Consider the following 17,381-nt stretch of genomic DNA (forward strand, 5'->3'; position numbering starts at 1 on the left):
TCTCCAGAGGAATTGCTGAGTCACTGAGCTCCACTGCAGACTGACCTGTTTCTGTGTCTCACTCTGCAGGAACTGACTGCCTGGCTCCACCTTCCCTTCTTTATATATCCCTAACGGGCTCCCTCTGGTGGTCTGAGATGGAAGGTGGAGATGTGTGAATGGTTATGGGGGCCTCTTGTGGAGGAATCCGTCAATACACCCTTCTAGGATCTGTCATACCAAGCACAGCTGGGCTTCACATTCCCCCCTAGTTAATCTCAGCACTCCCGAGCTGAAGTACATTTTATAAAACAATAACAATAGTAAACTTAAGCAATACATGAACAATATTCCCTTTATGGGAGGCACGAATCTTAAACGTTGCATAACAAAACAATTACAGAGTGTCCTCAGAATCCAAGTCTCCTGTGGTGAGGTTCCCAGCAAGGATGTCCATCTCACAAGGTAGAGTACTTTGGTAGTTTTGAGGGACCTGTCCTAAACCTTCTACGTTGGCCCTGGGGTAGCTGCAGGGCATGAAGATCCCGAGTTGGACCTCCAAAAGAGCCACTCCAAACAGGTTTTGCTTCTGAGGTCACCTAAAGGGCACTCCAGGGAGCGCTATTATATATAGTAAGAGTTTTTGGGCTGCACACAGTCCTCAGCCACGAAGTTCTTAGGCAAATAAAGAATTAATGAGAAAAAAGCACAAATGGATAAGCATGCATAAAAATAAACAGTCATGCAGTACATTACAATTTAATATACAATACCCCAGGGGTAACTATATATATTTTCAGAGATTTTTAACTATCTACTGAGTGTACCTAACAGGAGGTTTACCTCTTGTACTACATATTGACCTGCGTAGTGCTGTGGTTGGTGGAGTGTCAGTGTCTGTATCCTCAGTTACTCTACCAGTTCTACATGTAACCATGTTGTAAAACTGCCTTAACCTCTCTCTTGGACTGGCAAGTCTACCATTGGCTGGGCCCTGTTGCTCTGCTCCTGCCGGGGATCCTTCATCCGGGGATACTTCTTGAGCTGGCTCTTCTACAGCACTTACAGGTTTAACTTGCTGTGGAGGGTTTGCTGGCTGTTCATAGAATTGGAGTACTGGAATAATTACTGCACCTCCTATTTGAGGCCAATCCGCTGGGAAGTCTCCTAGGTCAGTGTGGGTCACTGCTTCTTTAGGTTCTTCCTGGGTTGTGAGAGGCACTTTTTCTTGGTGTTTCTGTAAGTCTGGACACAACTTTAGGTGGTCCCTGGACACTGTGGCAGATGTTCTTCCTCCATCACGACTAATTATGCATGTCTTTTTGTTGTTAAACCGTGACGGTAACACAGTGTAGGGGTCTTTTTCCCACTGGTCATCAAGTTTGTGGTTACTTCTTTTTCTTTTTAACACTGTTTCACCTGGTGTGAAAGGTTCTGCGGGTGCGTTTTTGTTGTATTAAACTTCCTGCTTTTCTCTCACCCGAGTAAGACTGTCCTTGACACAAGCTTGTACCCTTCTGTACTGCTCTTGTCTGGTTTTGTCCCAGTCCTCAGTGGTCATATCAGCTTCAGGTTCAACAACACCAAGCTCCAGATCCATGGGCTGCTTTCCTGGCCTTGCCCGCATGAGATATGCCGAAGTGCAGTTGGTGGAACTCACTGGTATATGATTCTACAGATCCACTAGGTCAGGTAGTAGGTCTGGCCACTGGTTTCTCTCCTCAAGTGGTATGGTCTTTAGCAGGTCGATGATAATGTTGTTCATCTTTTCGCAGAGACCGTTTGTTTGCGGGTGATACGGTGTAGCTCTTATATTTTACACCCGTAGAGATGGCAGAACTCCTTAAACAGCTCAGCCTCAAAGGCCGGGCCCTGGTCCGTCAGCACCTGCTCAGGGTAACCATGGGGTCTGCAGAAATACGCTTGGAACGTCTTTGCTGCTGTCTCTGCCGTCAGGTCTTTGACGGGGGCGACCACCAAGAAACGTGAGTAGTGATCCACCATAGTCAGAGCATAGGAGTACCCTGACCTGCTGGGGGAGAGCTCAACATGGTCCAGGGCCACGATCTCCAGGGGTCGAGTCGTCTTGATGGGTTGCAGGGGTGCCTTCTGGCTGCTGAAGTCTTTCCTTCTTAGGCCGCAGGGTCCACAGTCCCAGCACCACCTCTCAATGGAGCTGCGCATTTCTACCCAGTAGAATCGACATTTCAGCAGGGTCTCTAGCTTTTTCCAACCAAAGTGCCCCGCCTGATCGTGGTAAGCCTCTAATACCATCTGGATGTCTGTCTTAGGGACTACTATCTGCCATACCATCTCATGAGTCTTTGGATTGACGCACCTCCGGCACAGCTTCTCATGGTAGATAAACAGCCGACTTCGCTCATTCCACAGCTGCTTTGCTTGCAGAGACGCATCTTTCTCCAGGGAGGCACCTTCTTGAGTTATCAGCTGTTTGATGCGGCTGACAACCGGGTCGCTATCCTGGGTCTCTTTCCAGCTGTGCTGAGACAGGGGGTTTAACGTTTTTCCACGCTGATTCCTGGAGGCTCGTTGCTCATGGATCATCCCACTTCGATGAAGGGCAGGTAGCTCAATCTCTTCCAGGTCATCCACTTCTTCTTCTGTGTCTGACTGGTGAGGCATCCTAGACAGGGCATCGGCTTTGGCGTTCTTGCGGCCCGCCCGGTATTTGATTGTAAATTGGTAGTTTGACAGCCGAGCCATCCATCGTTGTTCCGGAGCTCTCAACTTAGCTGTTTCAAGATGGGTCAAGGGGTTGTTATCAGTAAAGGCAGTGAACTTGCTGGAAGCCAGATAGTGCTTGAATCTTTCAGTGATGGCCCAGACCAAGTCCAGGAACTCCAACTTGAAGCTGCTATAGTTCTCTGGGTTCCTCTCAGTCGGGTGGAGCTTCCTACTTGCGTATGCGATCACCTTCTCCTGCCCATTCTGCTTCTGACTTAGAACAGCACCCAGGCCTTCGTTGCTGGCATCTGTATACAGTAGGAACGGTTGGCTGTAGTCAGGGTAGACTAGGATCTCATCACCTGTCAGGATCTCCTTCATCTCCTGAAACGACTCGGCTTGCTCCTTACCCCAGTGGAATGGGGGTTTTTTGCCTTTGGGGGACTGTCCTACCAGGAGGTCTTGCAGAGGAGCTGCTCTCTTAGTGTAGTCCTTTACGAACCTCCGGTAGTATCCTACTAGTCCCAAGAACTGACGCACCTCCTTGAGGTTCTTCGGCTCTGGCCACTTCTGGATGGCTGTGACTTTCTCCGGGTCTGGTGCTTCCCCTTCCGGACTGACAATGTGCCCCAAGTACTGTACCTTTCTCTAGAGTAGGTTGCACTTTGAGGGCTTCAACTTCATCCCATACCGGGACAGTGACTCAAATACCTCTGCCAGGTGTTTCAAGTGGTCCTCGTACGTTCTGGAGTACACAATTACATCGTCCAGGTAAAGTAACACAGTCTCGAAGTTGCGGTGTCCCAGGCAGCACTCCATCAATCTCTGGAACGTTCCGGGGGCATTGCAGAGTCCAAACGGCATACTGTTGAACTCGCAGAGTCCCATCGGGGTGGTGAAGGCCGTCTTCTCCCGATCCTCCTCAGCCACAGCTACTTGCCAGTACCCACTAGTGAAGTCAAGGGTGGAAAAGTAATTTGCAGACTTTAAGGCAGCTAGGGACTCCTCTATGCGTGGTAAAGGGTATGCATCTTTATGTGTAATGCGATTTACTTGACGGTAATCTACACACATTCTCATGCTCCCGTCCTTGTTCCTAACCAGCACTAGGGGAGCTGCCCAGGGACTACAACTATCCCTTATCACTCCCGCCTTCCTCATGTCATGCAGCATTTCTTTTTCCTTCTGGTAGTGAGCTGGGGGTATAGGCCTATAACGTTCTTTGATTGGGGAATGGTTGCCTGTGGGGGTATGATGTTGAACCCCCTTAACCCTTCCGAAGTCTAGTGGATGTTTACTGAACACCTGCGAGTACTCTTGAACCACCCAGTGTACACCCTGTTTTTGGTGGGTAGGAGTGGTGTCCGACCCAACAGGGAGCGGTTGACACCAATCCTCCACCTGGGTTGCAGGGTCATTATCCTCCACTTCTTCTGGTGAAGTTAAGGACTCCGCCTCATGGATGCAGTTGTTGTTGACAGCATGTAATTTGGCAACAGTGGCATAACGTGGCAGTTTGACCTCATCTTCCCCTAAGTTGAGAAGATGGACGGGCACCCTCCCATTACGTACATCTACCACTCCCCTGGCAGTTAAGAGCGTGGGTCTGTGCTCAGAGCATAGGGGTTCTACTACCGCCTGGTAGCTCTGTCCTCTAAGACCTATGGCAGCTCTTCATCAGATGAGCATTTCACTCATTGGGGAAACGACAATGGGTATGGGGTCTGTTACCCGCACGTTACTGATTTCACCATCTGTTAACTTTACTTGCTGTTGATACATCAGGACGCGGATCTCCCTCTGCAGTGCCCTCCTCTCTCTCGGTCTGGCAGTGTCGGCGATCTGTTGGAGCAAGAACACAACTTCTCCCAAACAGTTACCAACAACGTTAGTGCCCAATACCATATACGGGTTGCTGTCATCAGGGTTATTCTCCACTACAATTAGTCCCTGGTCCTTCAGCTCCACTCTCCCCACCTTTACAGTCACATTCTTAACCCCGAGTAGGTTAAGGAGGAGTCCATTTGAGGCATACACAGACAGATTTGGAGCTGGCGGACGTAGGTCGTCCATGGACCAGAACCTCTTGTAGAGGACTTCAGGCATGATGGTTACCTGAGATCCTGTGTCCAGCAGGGCATGCGTCGGGATCCCGTCCAGTACAATGGACAGGAAAGGTCTTCCTCCGACGAACCTGTTGTACCAGTCTGATGGGCCTGGTGAGTCTACTCCTGGGTGTCGGCCCTCGGACCCAGGGTTTTCTCGTTTAAAGGACAATTCTGGGCGATGTGTCCGGTCTTGCGGCAGCGGTAGCAGGCTGGGTCCTTTGGTGGACGGTGCTAGTCACTGATCCTCGGCGAGGGTGGTGTTGGTCTCCTCCTCCTTCGCATCCAGGGGACATTCTCAGGGCTATCGGCTAACAGGATCTTCCCTCCTTCCTCAGGCTCCGTCCGCAACTGCAGAGCACTCAGCACAGTGGTCAGGGTTTTACTCAACTGACGCACCTCAGAGCGCAGACTGTCCAGTTCTTTAGGGGACGTTGCTGGAACTTTAGCTTCAGCAGCCACCGGGGAAAAGGTGGGTGTTGCAGGTACTGGGGTCGCCCCACCCTGGTAACGTTGGATGGCATTTGTTTCCAGGGGCTGCAGTCCTTTTATAGCCATGTCCTTAAGATTGTCAAAGGTAGCTTCTGGATGATCCAGGGACCACCAATGCACAGTCCTGCTCTCCTCTGGAGACCTCAGTCCCCGGACAAACTGTTCCTTCAGCATTTTGTTCTCATTTTCAACGCTGGTTGGACTAACCTGGTTTAGAGCCCGCAGGGCCCCCTGTAGACGCCAGGCGTAGTCCCGAACATTGTCCTCTGGTTGTTGGGAACAGCTGTAAAACCTCATCTGGAGGTCCGCCTCAGTAAGGTCCTCAAAGACAGTCTGTAGTTTTTGAAATATTGCGGACACTGACTCCTGGTCTGCGGCCGATCATGTTTCCACTTCCCGCTCCGCAGCACCGGTCAGCTGTCCTAATACAACGGCGGCTCTTTGTTTGCCGGTCATGGAGTACATGTCCAAGATACCACATATCTTCCGTTTGAATCCAGACAGGGTATTTGGTTTGCCGTTGTACTGGGGGAGCCACTTTGCTCCAGGAATGTATGGTAAAGTCATAGGAATTACGGGTGTTACAGGCGCTGCTGGTGGAGCGGCGGCTTCGGCCTGCTCATCATCGGACTGAACTTCAGGGACGTTGACCGGTAGGTTGGCGTTCTGCTGCTTGTCGGACATCTTGGCACCCCCCTAGTTAACCGTGGCCTACCTTCTGTTTTTTTTCTTCCGGTAGGCCGCAGCTCCGCAGGTGACGGTTGTCTTCAGGACCTTGCGTCCTACGTCAGAGCGTTCAGCGATGCTCCTTACAGGAACTGGCGCTTCTAGCTTTGACGTCAAGGCGTGGGGCGTGTCCGGGGCTTAGCGCTCTTTTGAAGGTACGCCCCTTATTTTCCCGCGGTTACGCCCTTCTTCTTGCTCAACGGCCCAACAATGGCGGCAACCTTCACCACAACTTTACGTACACAGTTCAGAATAAAGGCGCACAGTACCCGGTGGCAACGGGCACAACACTCTGTCGTTGCAGCGGGCACGTAATCCTGTTCGTGACGCCAGTTGGAGATGACTAGCCCAGGGGATGGGGGAAGACTCGGTTACCCGGGCCTTTAGCCTTAAGGAGGTCGCGGTGGTCGGCTCCCGGGCCCGTACTCTGGGGTCTCTCTTTAAAAAGGCGTTGATAGATGTTAAGTTTATAAAAGTTCGTGACGCCACCTGTGGCTTCTGGTGAGGATCACCAGCGCTGCGCAGTCCACTGAGGCCAATGATAAGGCAGCTGGATGGTATAGCTCCCACAGATGGAGCTAGGCCTCAGGGCAGTGTATGACGGGGTATGCAGGACAGAGAGACTCAGCCGCGTCAGAGCAAGAACAGGGACAGACACGATAGTCACTTCAGTACCTTTTACTGATGGAAATTCAGGCACTCCCCGGAGCAATGTAGGGTGAAGGGTGTATGTCCGGATCCTCCCCAATGAGCGGGTTTTGGGCCTCCTGTTCCTTGCCTCTGCTTAGTAAGTTTCTGACCTGCCTGAAGCTAGGCCTAACTTTGTCTCTGTCCTGCGCTGGCTGTCCTTGTGGTAGGGCCTTCTCTTGGAGTGCACTCTCCCGACCTACGGGGCCTATGTGTCTCCTGGCTCTGGTACGTATCAGCCCTTTAGCGATCCTGGGACTTGTAGTTCTCCAGGGATTCCGGTTATATCTTACTGGGTCGTGGATATCCCGGTAAGCTTCGGACCCGGTGTCCGGTAAATTCTTCTTCGGGGTGAGCTAGTTAAGCTCCTCTGCCCCCTATGTACTAACTCTCTCTACTCGCCTTCGGCCTACTCGGGCCCTCAATAGGCTACTCGCACTAACGGCAGCTTGCCGCGCTTCACCGATCTTATGGCGCCGGCACACCTAAGCTCACTATTCTGAGCTACGACTCAACCGGGCTCAACTCTGTATTCAGGCTTGCACTAACTGAACTCTCCAGAGGAATTGCGGAGTCACTGAGCTCCACTGCAGACTGCCCTGTTTCTGTGTCTCACTCTGCAGGAACTGACTGCCTGGCTCCACCTTCCCTTCTTTATATATCCCTAACAGCTCCCTCTGGTGGTCTGAGGTGGAAGGTGGAGATGTGTGAATGGTTATGGGGGCCTCTTGTGGAGGAATCCGTCAATACACCCTTCTAGGATCTGTGATACCAAGCACAGCTGGGCTTCACACAGGGTCTGGACTTATAAAGAGGGGAAGAGGGAGGAAGAAGAGGATTATTGGGTGAAAGCCAGGAGGAGAGGAGAAAAAGAACATGGGACACACAATTTAACCCCTTCAGCAGGGCACAGCAGTCAAGGGGCATTCAATTAAAGATTGACGTGCCCTGCAGACTGCTGAGACCCAACAACAATATTTCCTCAAAAAGTCCCATGGAATAACGACAACACACAGATCTTAACCAAAACTCCTTTTAATGGGTAGAAGTCGGTCACAGCCAAAAAGGACATGCTCAGTATTTAACCGGTATAAAACTCGGTTAAGGCACTATTGGCCAGCTGAAACGGGTGCAAATCCATATGCCACAGCTGGACTCCCAGCGCAAGTCAGACTTCGTCCCGGAAAAAAACATCAAGATGGAGAAAATGACCGCTAAGGAGGAGCGGAGTATTTATACTGCGCTCCGCCCCCCACCCATTTGGTAAAAAGCTTGTTCTATGCTATCCTGGAGACCGGAGAGAAAAATATCCAGCCCTATTTCCGTCAGATGGACTCCATCGGGTAGCATAAGACTGGAATTGTCTCCCTCAAGTTGGTGATGCCTCATGACCACTCCGGCCTTAAAACGGATAAAGCGGGACAAGCGGGCATTAAGCGTGCGCACAGAACGTTCAACTGCCGCCACATCTCTCGCGCCCTGCCATGCAACACGTGACATGACCTCTGACCAAATCAGAGTAAGCTCTGGAAAAAGTCTGTGGAATTTATCCACGTCGGAGCGCATGATTGTGAGGAGTTCCGCTAGGTGAAAGGAGCAGAGATCATTCCCGCCCGCATGCAGGACTAGAATTAAGGGAGAGGAAGCAGTCTGAGCTATCCGCACCACCTCGGGAAGAACCTGAGGCCAGGTCAAGCCTCTTATTCCTCTCAAAAAAACGTTGATGCCGTGGAACCCAAGACCTCTGCCACCTGGTCGACGTTCTGCTCTTTGGGATGCCCAGAAGATGTAAGAGTGGCCCAGTATCCTCACTGTGTGTTTTACACCATCTATGAAGAGATAATAAAGTTAGTGAAGCAATAAATTCGGTCTGATGTATCTTGCAAAACAGGAGGAACGCCATCTACCAATGTGCTGGATCTCGGAGTTAGGCAAACCAGCACGGGCTGCTTCGGTAGCAGCTGCTATCCTAAAGGAGTACGTACCAAATACCTTGAGAGGAAGGCCTACGAAAGCTAAACATTTCCAAAAAAACTAGATTGAAATTGAAAAACCGTAAGAGGAGAACCATCCTCATGTGAGAAAAAGGAGTCACCAGATCGCCAGAATGATAAGTAATTATTAACAAGGGTTAAAGGACAAATAGGACCGGGGATGGTAAGAAGGGGAACCCATGAACAAATACCGGACGGGTCAATTTTCGATTTCCGAAAGTGGATACGGAGACCTCGGTCACAGGGAGTGATACCATCATACTGGAGTCCTCCTGAAGTGCGCTTGGATGGGGACACCAATTCACTAATGCGCAAAGCACCAAACCAAAAAACGCGAGTCAAAAAGCGGCAGAGAGTAGAGCAGACTTGAAAGGAGAAGAGCGGACAGCGGGAGTGGGTTGATTAGGCGGGTAAGTAAACTGAAAGAAATGGGCCGTCTGTTCTCCTGACGAGTGTGCTCCCTCCTCCAATCCATAATAGCCTGCCGAATGATGAAAACCTTAGTAACATCGTTCCAACCTAAGAGGCGAAAATAAACACCGAGATCAGATAGGCGGTTCTGTGCAACGGCTCCTGAAACACCCATGCTACGCAAGTAAAGTAAATATTCGATTGTGACCTCCAGACGGGCAGCGTCGGATGCTGCTGCTGATCTATCCCCAAATAGGTTATGCCACTCATTCCATGCCTTACCGTAAGAACGCCATGTAGATGAGGCCACTGAAGATCTCACCAACTCCATCAATCTTTCTCTACCACCTCCCACATGAGGGATGGGCATGGATGCCCCTCTGGTTTGGCTGCGGGGAAACATTCCCGGAATTTCTGCCAATCGAAACGAGAAAGAGAATCAGCAATGACATTATTTGTACCCGGAACATGGCGGGCTTAAAACCAGATGTTTAAACGTAAGCATTTTAATACCAGGAATCTGAGTAATTTGATAACCAGGGGAGATGAGGATGACAAGTGATTTATGGCGTGTACAATACTCATATTGTCAGTCCAATAACAGATCCGTTTATCCCTGAGGGATGGGCCCCATAAAGAAATGGCTGTGATGATAGGAAATAACTCTAACCAAGTAAGGTTTTTAACCCAGCCCTCAGTGCGCCAAGATTCCGGCCAAGGTTCGGCACACCATTGGTCTCCAAAAATGACACTGAAACCAGTAGATCCAGCGGCATCGGAAAAAAGGGAGAGATCCTCATTAGTCAATTCCGATGACTAAAAGAATGTATATCCATTATAGGACAAGAGGAACTCCTTCCCAACCAGCAAGTCTGCTTTCAAAGGAGGTTTTATCCGAATTCTATGATGGGGAAGCTTGATGCTTTTGGTCGAGAGGGATAAACGTCTGGAAAAATTCTCCCCATAGGCATTACTGTGCAAGCAAAGTTAAGGAGGCCTAGCATGGACTGCATTTGACATAGTGTTACTTTGAGGACAGAACAAAATCCTTCAATCTGGGACAGCAATTTTGAATTTTTTTCTGAGGGAAGGCGAAAAACCATGGCAACGGAATCAATCTCAATTCCTAAAAAGGATAGCGAAGTAGTAGCAAAAGTTTTTCCACTGGATAAGGGAACGCCAAAATACGACGCGAAAAAAATAAAATTGTCCAGCAAAAATTGACAGGACCTGGAATCTGGTGGTCCCACAAAAAGAAAATCGTCAAGATAATGGATTATAGCGGAGGAACCTGTTTCATACTTAACCACCCATTCTAGGAAAGAACCAAATAATTCAAAATAATAGCAAGAGATGGAACAACCCATGGGAAGGCAGGTAGATCTCACATCACCGTTACTTTCTGAGTAGCAACGTCTTCGGAAAGTTTATGAAGCTACATTTACAGAAAACATTGGTCCACTGGCTTTACTAAACGCCATCTACAAATTCGAGCTTCAAGATTTGGAGAGGTGTGTATTGCAAGAATTTTTATCACCCAACCACTTTGAGTAGCAGAAGGAGAGATAGCATTAGCAAACTCTCAAGAACTATCTGCATTCTACAATGACGGAACAACGGTTAAACAGCCGAGCCCTTCTGTCAATTGAACATGAGCTCGCCAGACACCTGAATATTAAAGACCTGATTAAGGATTTTTCTAACCAGCAGGTAAAACGACTGCCTGTTCCATACATGTAAATTTGCATCTTCACATCTTCTACATGTAGCCAGTTTTACATTAGTGTGTTATTGCCATGTATGTTCCCCTGTATTATGGATGAGGGTCCTAGCCTGACTGCGGGATTACTGACCCAAAGTCCTAGTATTAGACAGATGTAACAGATCGGATAGTGATGTTTCAGTTCTGAGACCTGCACCTGACTGACCCTGCGATGCACTATCCGTACCCCAGATGGGAATACCCATTTAATATTAGGGCTCAGTTTTTAGGATAGAGCGCACTATTGTTTGTTGTTCTTGAATTTATGGAAATACATCTTTATTATTATGGTTCATTTCCTTAGATCGTGTGCAAAACTGTTTGTTGTTTTAATATGTTTTCTGACCTCACAAAATGACCTTATTTTCATTGTATTAATTGGTTATACGTTTTGTCTTTGTTTTGTTACATTATAATTTTGCACTTTACATAATTGACCAAAGGATTTAACTAAATGACTCTTATGAAAAATAGATTTAATTAGCGAAATGTTTAGTGGGAATGTTTTACAAAACTTTTATGTTAAGGGCATTGACCGTGTTCTGGTTATTCTTAACCAATGTGTGTGTGAGATGAATAAAAGGCCCTTAATGCAGAAATTCAACATAGAAATATAGTCTATTTCCCATATTTCGTATTTAGTGCCGAAGTTCAAGAAAGACCATAATACTAAGTGCCTTATCATCATCTCAAACACATTGGTCAAGAATAACCAGAAAATTGCCAATCCTTTTAATCATAGTTTAACTTTTTGGAAGAATTTACTTTAAAGTTTGTCACCCCTTATATCATAAATAATAAATAAACAGAAATTGCTTTTCTAATAGAATAACACGTCCAGAAGAGATTCCTTTTCAGCAGTCACCTCATTATCATAGCCAGCAGGATTACAATGAGAGATAACAGAATCCACCATTCACATTAGGTCGTGTCACAGCTCACCTCTTCCCCTTTCCTGCACAATGACATCTGCATGTCACTAAACATGAGAACATGTATAGAAAACTCTCCCTAGGAATTAGACTCCCATATTTTGTCTTGTGATATATATACATCCATATGTCTATTGTTCATATCTCCAAACAGGCAAGACAGCAGATTTCCATAAATGTACAGAAAACAGGATACAATAATCTGAAGTCAGAAATACAGATTATAAAAAAATTATCACAATCTGGTTTCAATTAGTTTAAAAAATGTACGTCACTCATTCCCTTAAAGAAAAATAAGCAAAATATACCTAAAAAGAATATTGGATAGTTTAAGAAATGTTTAATAGGTTAGAGTAGAGTAGGGCCCTGCCAAAAGAGTCTACCTTGTCGTGGTGGCAGGCTTAAAAAATCTTTTGGCCAAAACAAAAGCTGATGGCTGTGTATGTGATATGGTGTTCGATGGGAACTGTTTATGTGTGATTGGTGAAACCGAGGTGCAGAAGCAGAGTTTTTCCAAGAGTGGGAGGTGGGACGGTGGAAAGTTTGAGGGGTGGAGGCGGGGCTGGTGTGGAGTCTCAAGGGTGCCCGGAAATGTTGCCAGTATGGGGTGCTGAAATTCCTGGTGGCAGCCCTGCTTCAGTATGTAGCAAAAATCACAGTCTCCTACTCTCCACAGGCATGTGTTCAAAGGAGTATGTTACGGATCCGGGTGGTGGAACCTCTGTGCTGCGGTGCAAGGAGGGACCAGAGGGGCGTAAGTAGCTGTCAACTCGGACTGACCAAGGTCATACGGCGGCTCAATCGACTCCGTGACCAGGGAAGACCGAGCAGAGAGACCAGGTGCTACTCTGGGACCAACCTTGTATGAGAGCAGGTGACTCCCACGGGTCAGAAGGCAGGAACTGACCGGTACAGCAGATGAGCACGGCAGGCAGGCTGACGGGTGATCCGGGTAGGCAGACTGGCAGACACGGCAGATAACAAGCAGGAGCCTCCAGATAAGCTGACTGGTAGGCACGGTAGGTAACAGGCAGGTGCTTCCAGGTAAGCAGGCGGGCAAGGCCCATAGACAGACTGGCGGACTTGACTGTAGACAGACTGTCGGGCTGGAGAGTAGACAAGCTGGCGGACTGGACTAGTAGTCAGGCTGGCGGGCTGGACTTGTAGTCAGGTTGGCGGGCTGGACTTGTAGTCAGGCTGGCGGGCTGGACTTGTAGTCAAGCTGGCGGGCTGGACTGGTAGTCAGGCTGGCAGCAGGACCTGAGGGCTGAAGCAGAGTTTAACACACAAAGCTACAACCTTGCATGGGCACCTCCATCTTGGAGGAGGTGCCTTTTATATGAGAGGTCCTCCGGTCATTGGCCGGGGACTCCTTAGGACGGCGTGCGCGGCCCCTTTAAGAGGGCGCCCTAAGCACAATGCCCGGGAAGCTGCGCGCCGGCAGAAGCAGGAGCGCCGGAGGACGCCGGGAGGGGAGCGCGGCGGTAAGAGGGACGGCGTCTCTGCCTGTCAAGGCGCAGAGACACCGATACTACAGAGTATTGTCATGACAAGCACTGGGGTGTTCAGAAAACCTCAAGCTGTCATGACAACCCTTTGGCACCCCACAATCATGATGCAGGGACAGTTAGAACAGTGTGCCCCACCTGGACCAGTCGCTGTAAATTCTGCCATCACAGATAGTTAGCGGCATATAACAGGTTAACGGTCGCTTCCCTCCACTCGCATCTGTTAGAGGCAGATGATGGCTGAATAATGCAGCCATCATTTGTCGGCTCAGTTCCCAAGTCCACATCAAAGAACGGGACCTGGGATTTGTTATTTTTTTCTATAAACCGTTTTGGTTTTTACTTTTTTTACTTTAGTCCCTTTACAGAATGTGAACCTGGTTGAGCTTTATTGCACGATGCTGCGAGGCATGATTTACAATTACAGCTGTGGGGGCCATTGTGTGAGTTGGTTGACTAAAAGAGCCCCCTACCTTTATTTGACAACCTAGATGCCACTGATACTATAGGTTGCGGCATCAAAGGCGTTAATTAAAGATAACAGCTAGGATCACAGACATTGACTGCTCAGTTCCTGCGGGAGCCCCTCAGTGATCCAGCTGGAATGGTGCCAGCACCAGAGGTGAGTATAGCTCCTATTATTTTACTTTGTGGAAACATATTGATTGAGAAGGGTTGGTCCTAGTAGTGAACATCAGAGAGAGACTTGCGGCCTAGCCGGAAAACCCAGTGATCCCCGCTAGGGCCAGAGCTTCATAGAGAACTTACATGGAAACTCACACGACTGGGCACACCACCTTTGTGAAGAGAACATTAACGTTAAATAGTGAAAGACTTTCTCTGCTATCCCAAGCTTACTGTTATTAGTTCTACTGTTGATTTGCCTTGTTACTAACACTTTACAGTTTAAAGTATATACCGTATATACTCGAGTATAAGCCAACTGTTTCCGCACACTGAACTCATCATCTTTCCTTCATCTCGCATATCTTCCCCACCTGATCTTTCTATCACAATAAATGACATCACACTTTCCCCGGTCCCCGGAGTAACCCCTGACTCTGCCCTGTCCTTCAAGCCCCACATCCAAGCTCTTGCCACCTCCTGTGGCCTCCAGCTCAAAAGTATTCCCAGAATCCATCCTTTCCTCAACCCTCAATCTATTAAACTGCTTGTTCATGCCCTCATCATCTCCCGCCTCGACTACTGCAACACCCTCCTCTGTGGCCTACCTGCTAACACTCTCGCACCCCTCCAGTCCATCCCCAACTCTGCTGCTCGACTGGTTCATCTCTCGCCTCACTATTCCTCTGCTACCCCCCTTTGCAAATACCTTCACATGCTAATAATAATAATAAAAAGTAATTTTTCATTTAACTTTGCATGAAGCCCTGTGGGTTATACAAAATTTCTGAATACGGTTTTGAATATTTTGAGGTGTATACATGACATATAGATCCCTCAAAATCTTTTCAAATGTGTAGATGGTCCTGAAAAACTGAGGGATGGGACATTTCATTGGCATACAAAATTCAAAGTACAAAAATGAGACTTTTTCTAAATATTTATCAAATTTCCGATATTTTTTATATAAATGTCTATCATATTGACCTAAATTTACCACGAACGTAAACTACAATGTGTCAAGAAAAAAATTATTACCACATAAAATGGCACATATTAGTTTAAAAAATTTGGCTTGGTCAGGAAAGTAAAAAGTACCTTAAGTGGGAAGGGGTTAAAGAGTTATTCCCAATATATGTAATAATTCTGAAGTGGAGCAGACTCCACAATACAAACTGTTTATTTTATTAAAATAAATACATTTCTTAGACCTGATGAGGCTTGTTTGGTTGCATTAAAAATCCACTTGCTTTTGAGCCGAAACATTGGCACCTGTTCACACGGGCCAATAAATACACCATTTTTTATGTAATTTTCTATTAAGTGCTACCATCTTTTTTGCTTACTTATATGCCGACACTGGGGTATCGTGTGCCGGGACCCTTGGAGCTCTCACCGCCATAAAACCTGAACGGCCGTGCAGTCCCTCCGCCTCTTATGGGACGTGCTGGTGAAGGTGCGTACGCAATGACATCATCGCGTACGCGTCTGCATAGAGGGCCAAGATGCCAGTACAGAAGTGCAGCTGCAGGGGATTATATGAGAGGTAAGTATCAATTTATTTATTTTTAATAGAATTAATTAAATGGTCTTGGGGGAGAGCTCATGATGAACTGGGAGTGGAGGTTGGGGAAAGCACTTGGAGAATAGGGAGTGGGGGAAGGGGAGAGCACATGATGAATTGGGAGTGGGGGGGGAGAGAGCACATGGTGAATTGGGGGTGGGGAGAGCAAATGATGATTTTGGAGTGGGGGTGGGGAGAGCTCATGATGAACTGAGAGTCGGGGTGGGGAGAGCACATGGAGAATTGGAAGTGGGGGGTGAGGAGAGCACAAGGTGAACTGGAATTAAGGGGTGGGGAGAGCACATGGTGAACTGGGAGTGGGGGGTGGGGAGAGCACATGGTGAATTGGGAGTGAGGAGTGGATAGAGCACATTATTAATTGGGGGTGGGGAGAGCACATGGTGGGTGGGGAGAGCAAATTATGAATTGAAGGTGGGGGGTGGAGAGAGCAAATGGTGAATTGCGAGTGGGGGATGGGGAGAGCACATGGTGAATTGGGGGTGGGGAGAGCAGATAATGATCTGGGGGGTGGGGAGAGTACATGGTGAATTGGAAGTGGGGGGTGGGGAGAGCATATGCTGAATGGGGGGGTGAGGAGAGCAAATGATGAATTGGGAGTGGTTGGGGAGAGCAAATGATTAATTGAGAGAGGTGAGTGGGGAGAGCAAATTGTGAATTGGGAGTGTGGAGAGCACATGGTGAATTGGGGGTGGGGAGAGCAAATGATGAAGTGGGGGTGGGGAGAGCAAATGGTGAATTGGGGGTGGGGAGAGCAAACGGTGAATTGGGAGTGGTGGGTGGGGAGAGCAAATGGTGCATTGGGAGTGGGGGTGGGGAGAGCTAATGGTAAATTGGGAGTGGGGAGAGAAAATGGTCAATTGGGAGGGAGCGGTAGTGAGAGCTAATGGTGAATTGGGAGTGTGGAGTGCACATGATGAATTGGGGGTGGGAAGAGCAAATGGTGAATTGGGAATAGGGGGTGGGGAGAACTAATGGTGAATGGAGCAAATAGTGAGTGGGGGGTGGGGAGAGCAAACGTTGAATTGGAAGTGGGGGTAGAGAGCAGATGGTGAATTAGGAGTGCGGGTGGGGAGAGCAAATGGTGAATTGGGAGTGGAGGGTGGGGTGAGCAAATGGTGAATTGGGAGTGGAGGGTGGGGAGAACAAATGGTGAATTGGGAGTGGGGAGAGCAAATGATGAGTTGGGAGTGGGGAGAGCAAATGGTGAATGGGGAGTGGGGATGGGGGGAGCAAATGGTGAATTGGGAGTGGGGGGTGGGGAGAGCTAGTGGTGAATTTGGAGTGGGGAGAGCTAATGGTGAATTTGGAGTGGGGAGAGCAAATGTTGAATGGGGGGTGGGGAGAGCTAATGGTGAATTGGGAGTGGGGGAGAGCAAATAATGAATTGGGAGTGGGGGAGAGCAAATGATGAATTGGGAGTGGGGGAGAATAAATGATTATGAATACAGGTTGGGAGAGAGCATGAACATGACATAATGAATTGGAGTGGAGGGGTTCATGTAAATATAATGAATTGGGGGAGCGGAAGGTACAGAGTGGGGGGTGTTGAGGATGCAGGAGTGTGACTGGTAATGAATTGGGAAAGAGTACAGGTGCTATTTAATTTATATATTTATTGGGTGGAGAAAGTGGCTATTTACAGTTAGTGGGGGGGGCCGTGGTGGATTACAATTTGTATTTGGAATGGTGGGTTGCATAATAACTAATTATATATTAATGGTGGGTGCACATCTGTATTCAGCTGCGTAATGTAGAAATTGGGGAATGTGCTCTAGATAACTGTGTGCTATTTTATGCAGAGACGAGTCCTGGCTGGAAGAAGTGAGGTCGGTCTGCGCTGGATGAAAGTGAAAAAAAGCGAAGATGAAGGACTTCAACTAGAGACGTCACT

General features: G+C 48.2%; 1 protein-coding gene across 3 annotated transcripts in view; it reads right to left on the reverse strand.

Annotated features, from left to right (window-relative positions):
- Window positions 1-7,693: 7,693 nt before the first annotated feature.
- LOC141206965 (uncharacterized) overlaps window positions 7,694-17,381 on the reverse strand; it is a 50,626-nt gene continuing 40,938 nt past the window's right edge. For 2 of the 3 annotated variants that reach the window (XM_073664328.1, XM_073664329.1), the window contains exons 3-5: window positions 12,633-13,040; window positions 9,362-9,493; window positions 7,694-8,503 (exon numbers count right to left, since the gene is read on the reverse strand). In XM_073664328.1, coding sequence (XP_073520429.1) covers window positions 7,908-8,503; window positions 9,362-9,493; window positions 12,633-12,840 — 936 coding nt within the window. In that variant the 5' untranslated portion in view covers window positions 12,841-13,040 and the 3' untranslated portion in view covers window positions 7,694-7,907. The remainder of the gene's footprint in view (window positions 8,504-9,361; window positions 9,494-12,632; window positions 13,041-17,381) is intronic. The other variant, XR_012277438.1, reaches the window with a different exon arrangement.

This window comes from Phyllobates terribilis, unplaced genomic scaffold (assembly GCF_046119375.1).
Source record: "Phyllobates terribilis strain yellow unplaced genomic scaffold, ASM4611937v1 Scaffold_154__1_contigs__length_4444370, whole genome shotgun sequence".
In the NCBI taxonomy this organism is placed as follows: domain Eukaryota; kingdom Metazoa; phylum Chordata; class Amphibia; order Anura; family Dendrobatidae; genus Phyllobates; species Phyllobates terribilis.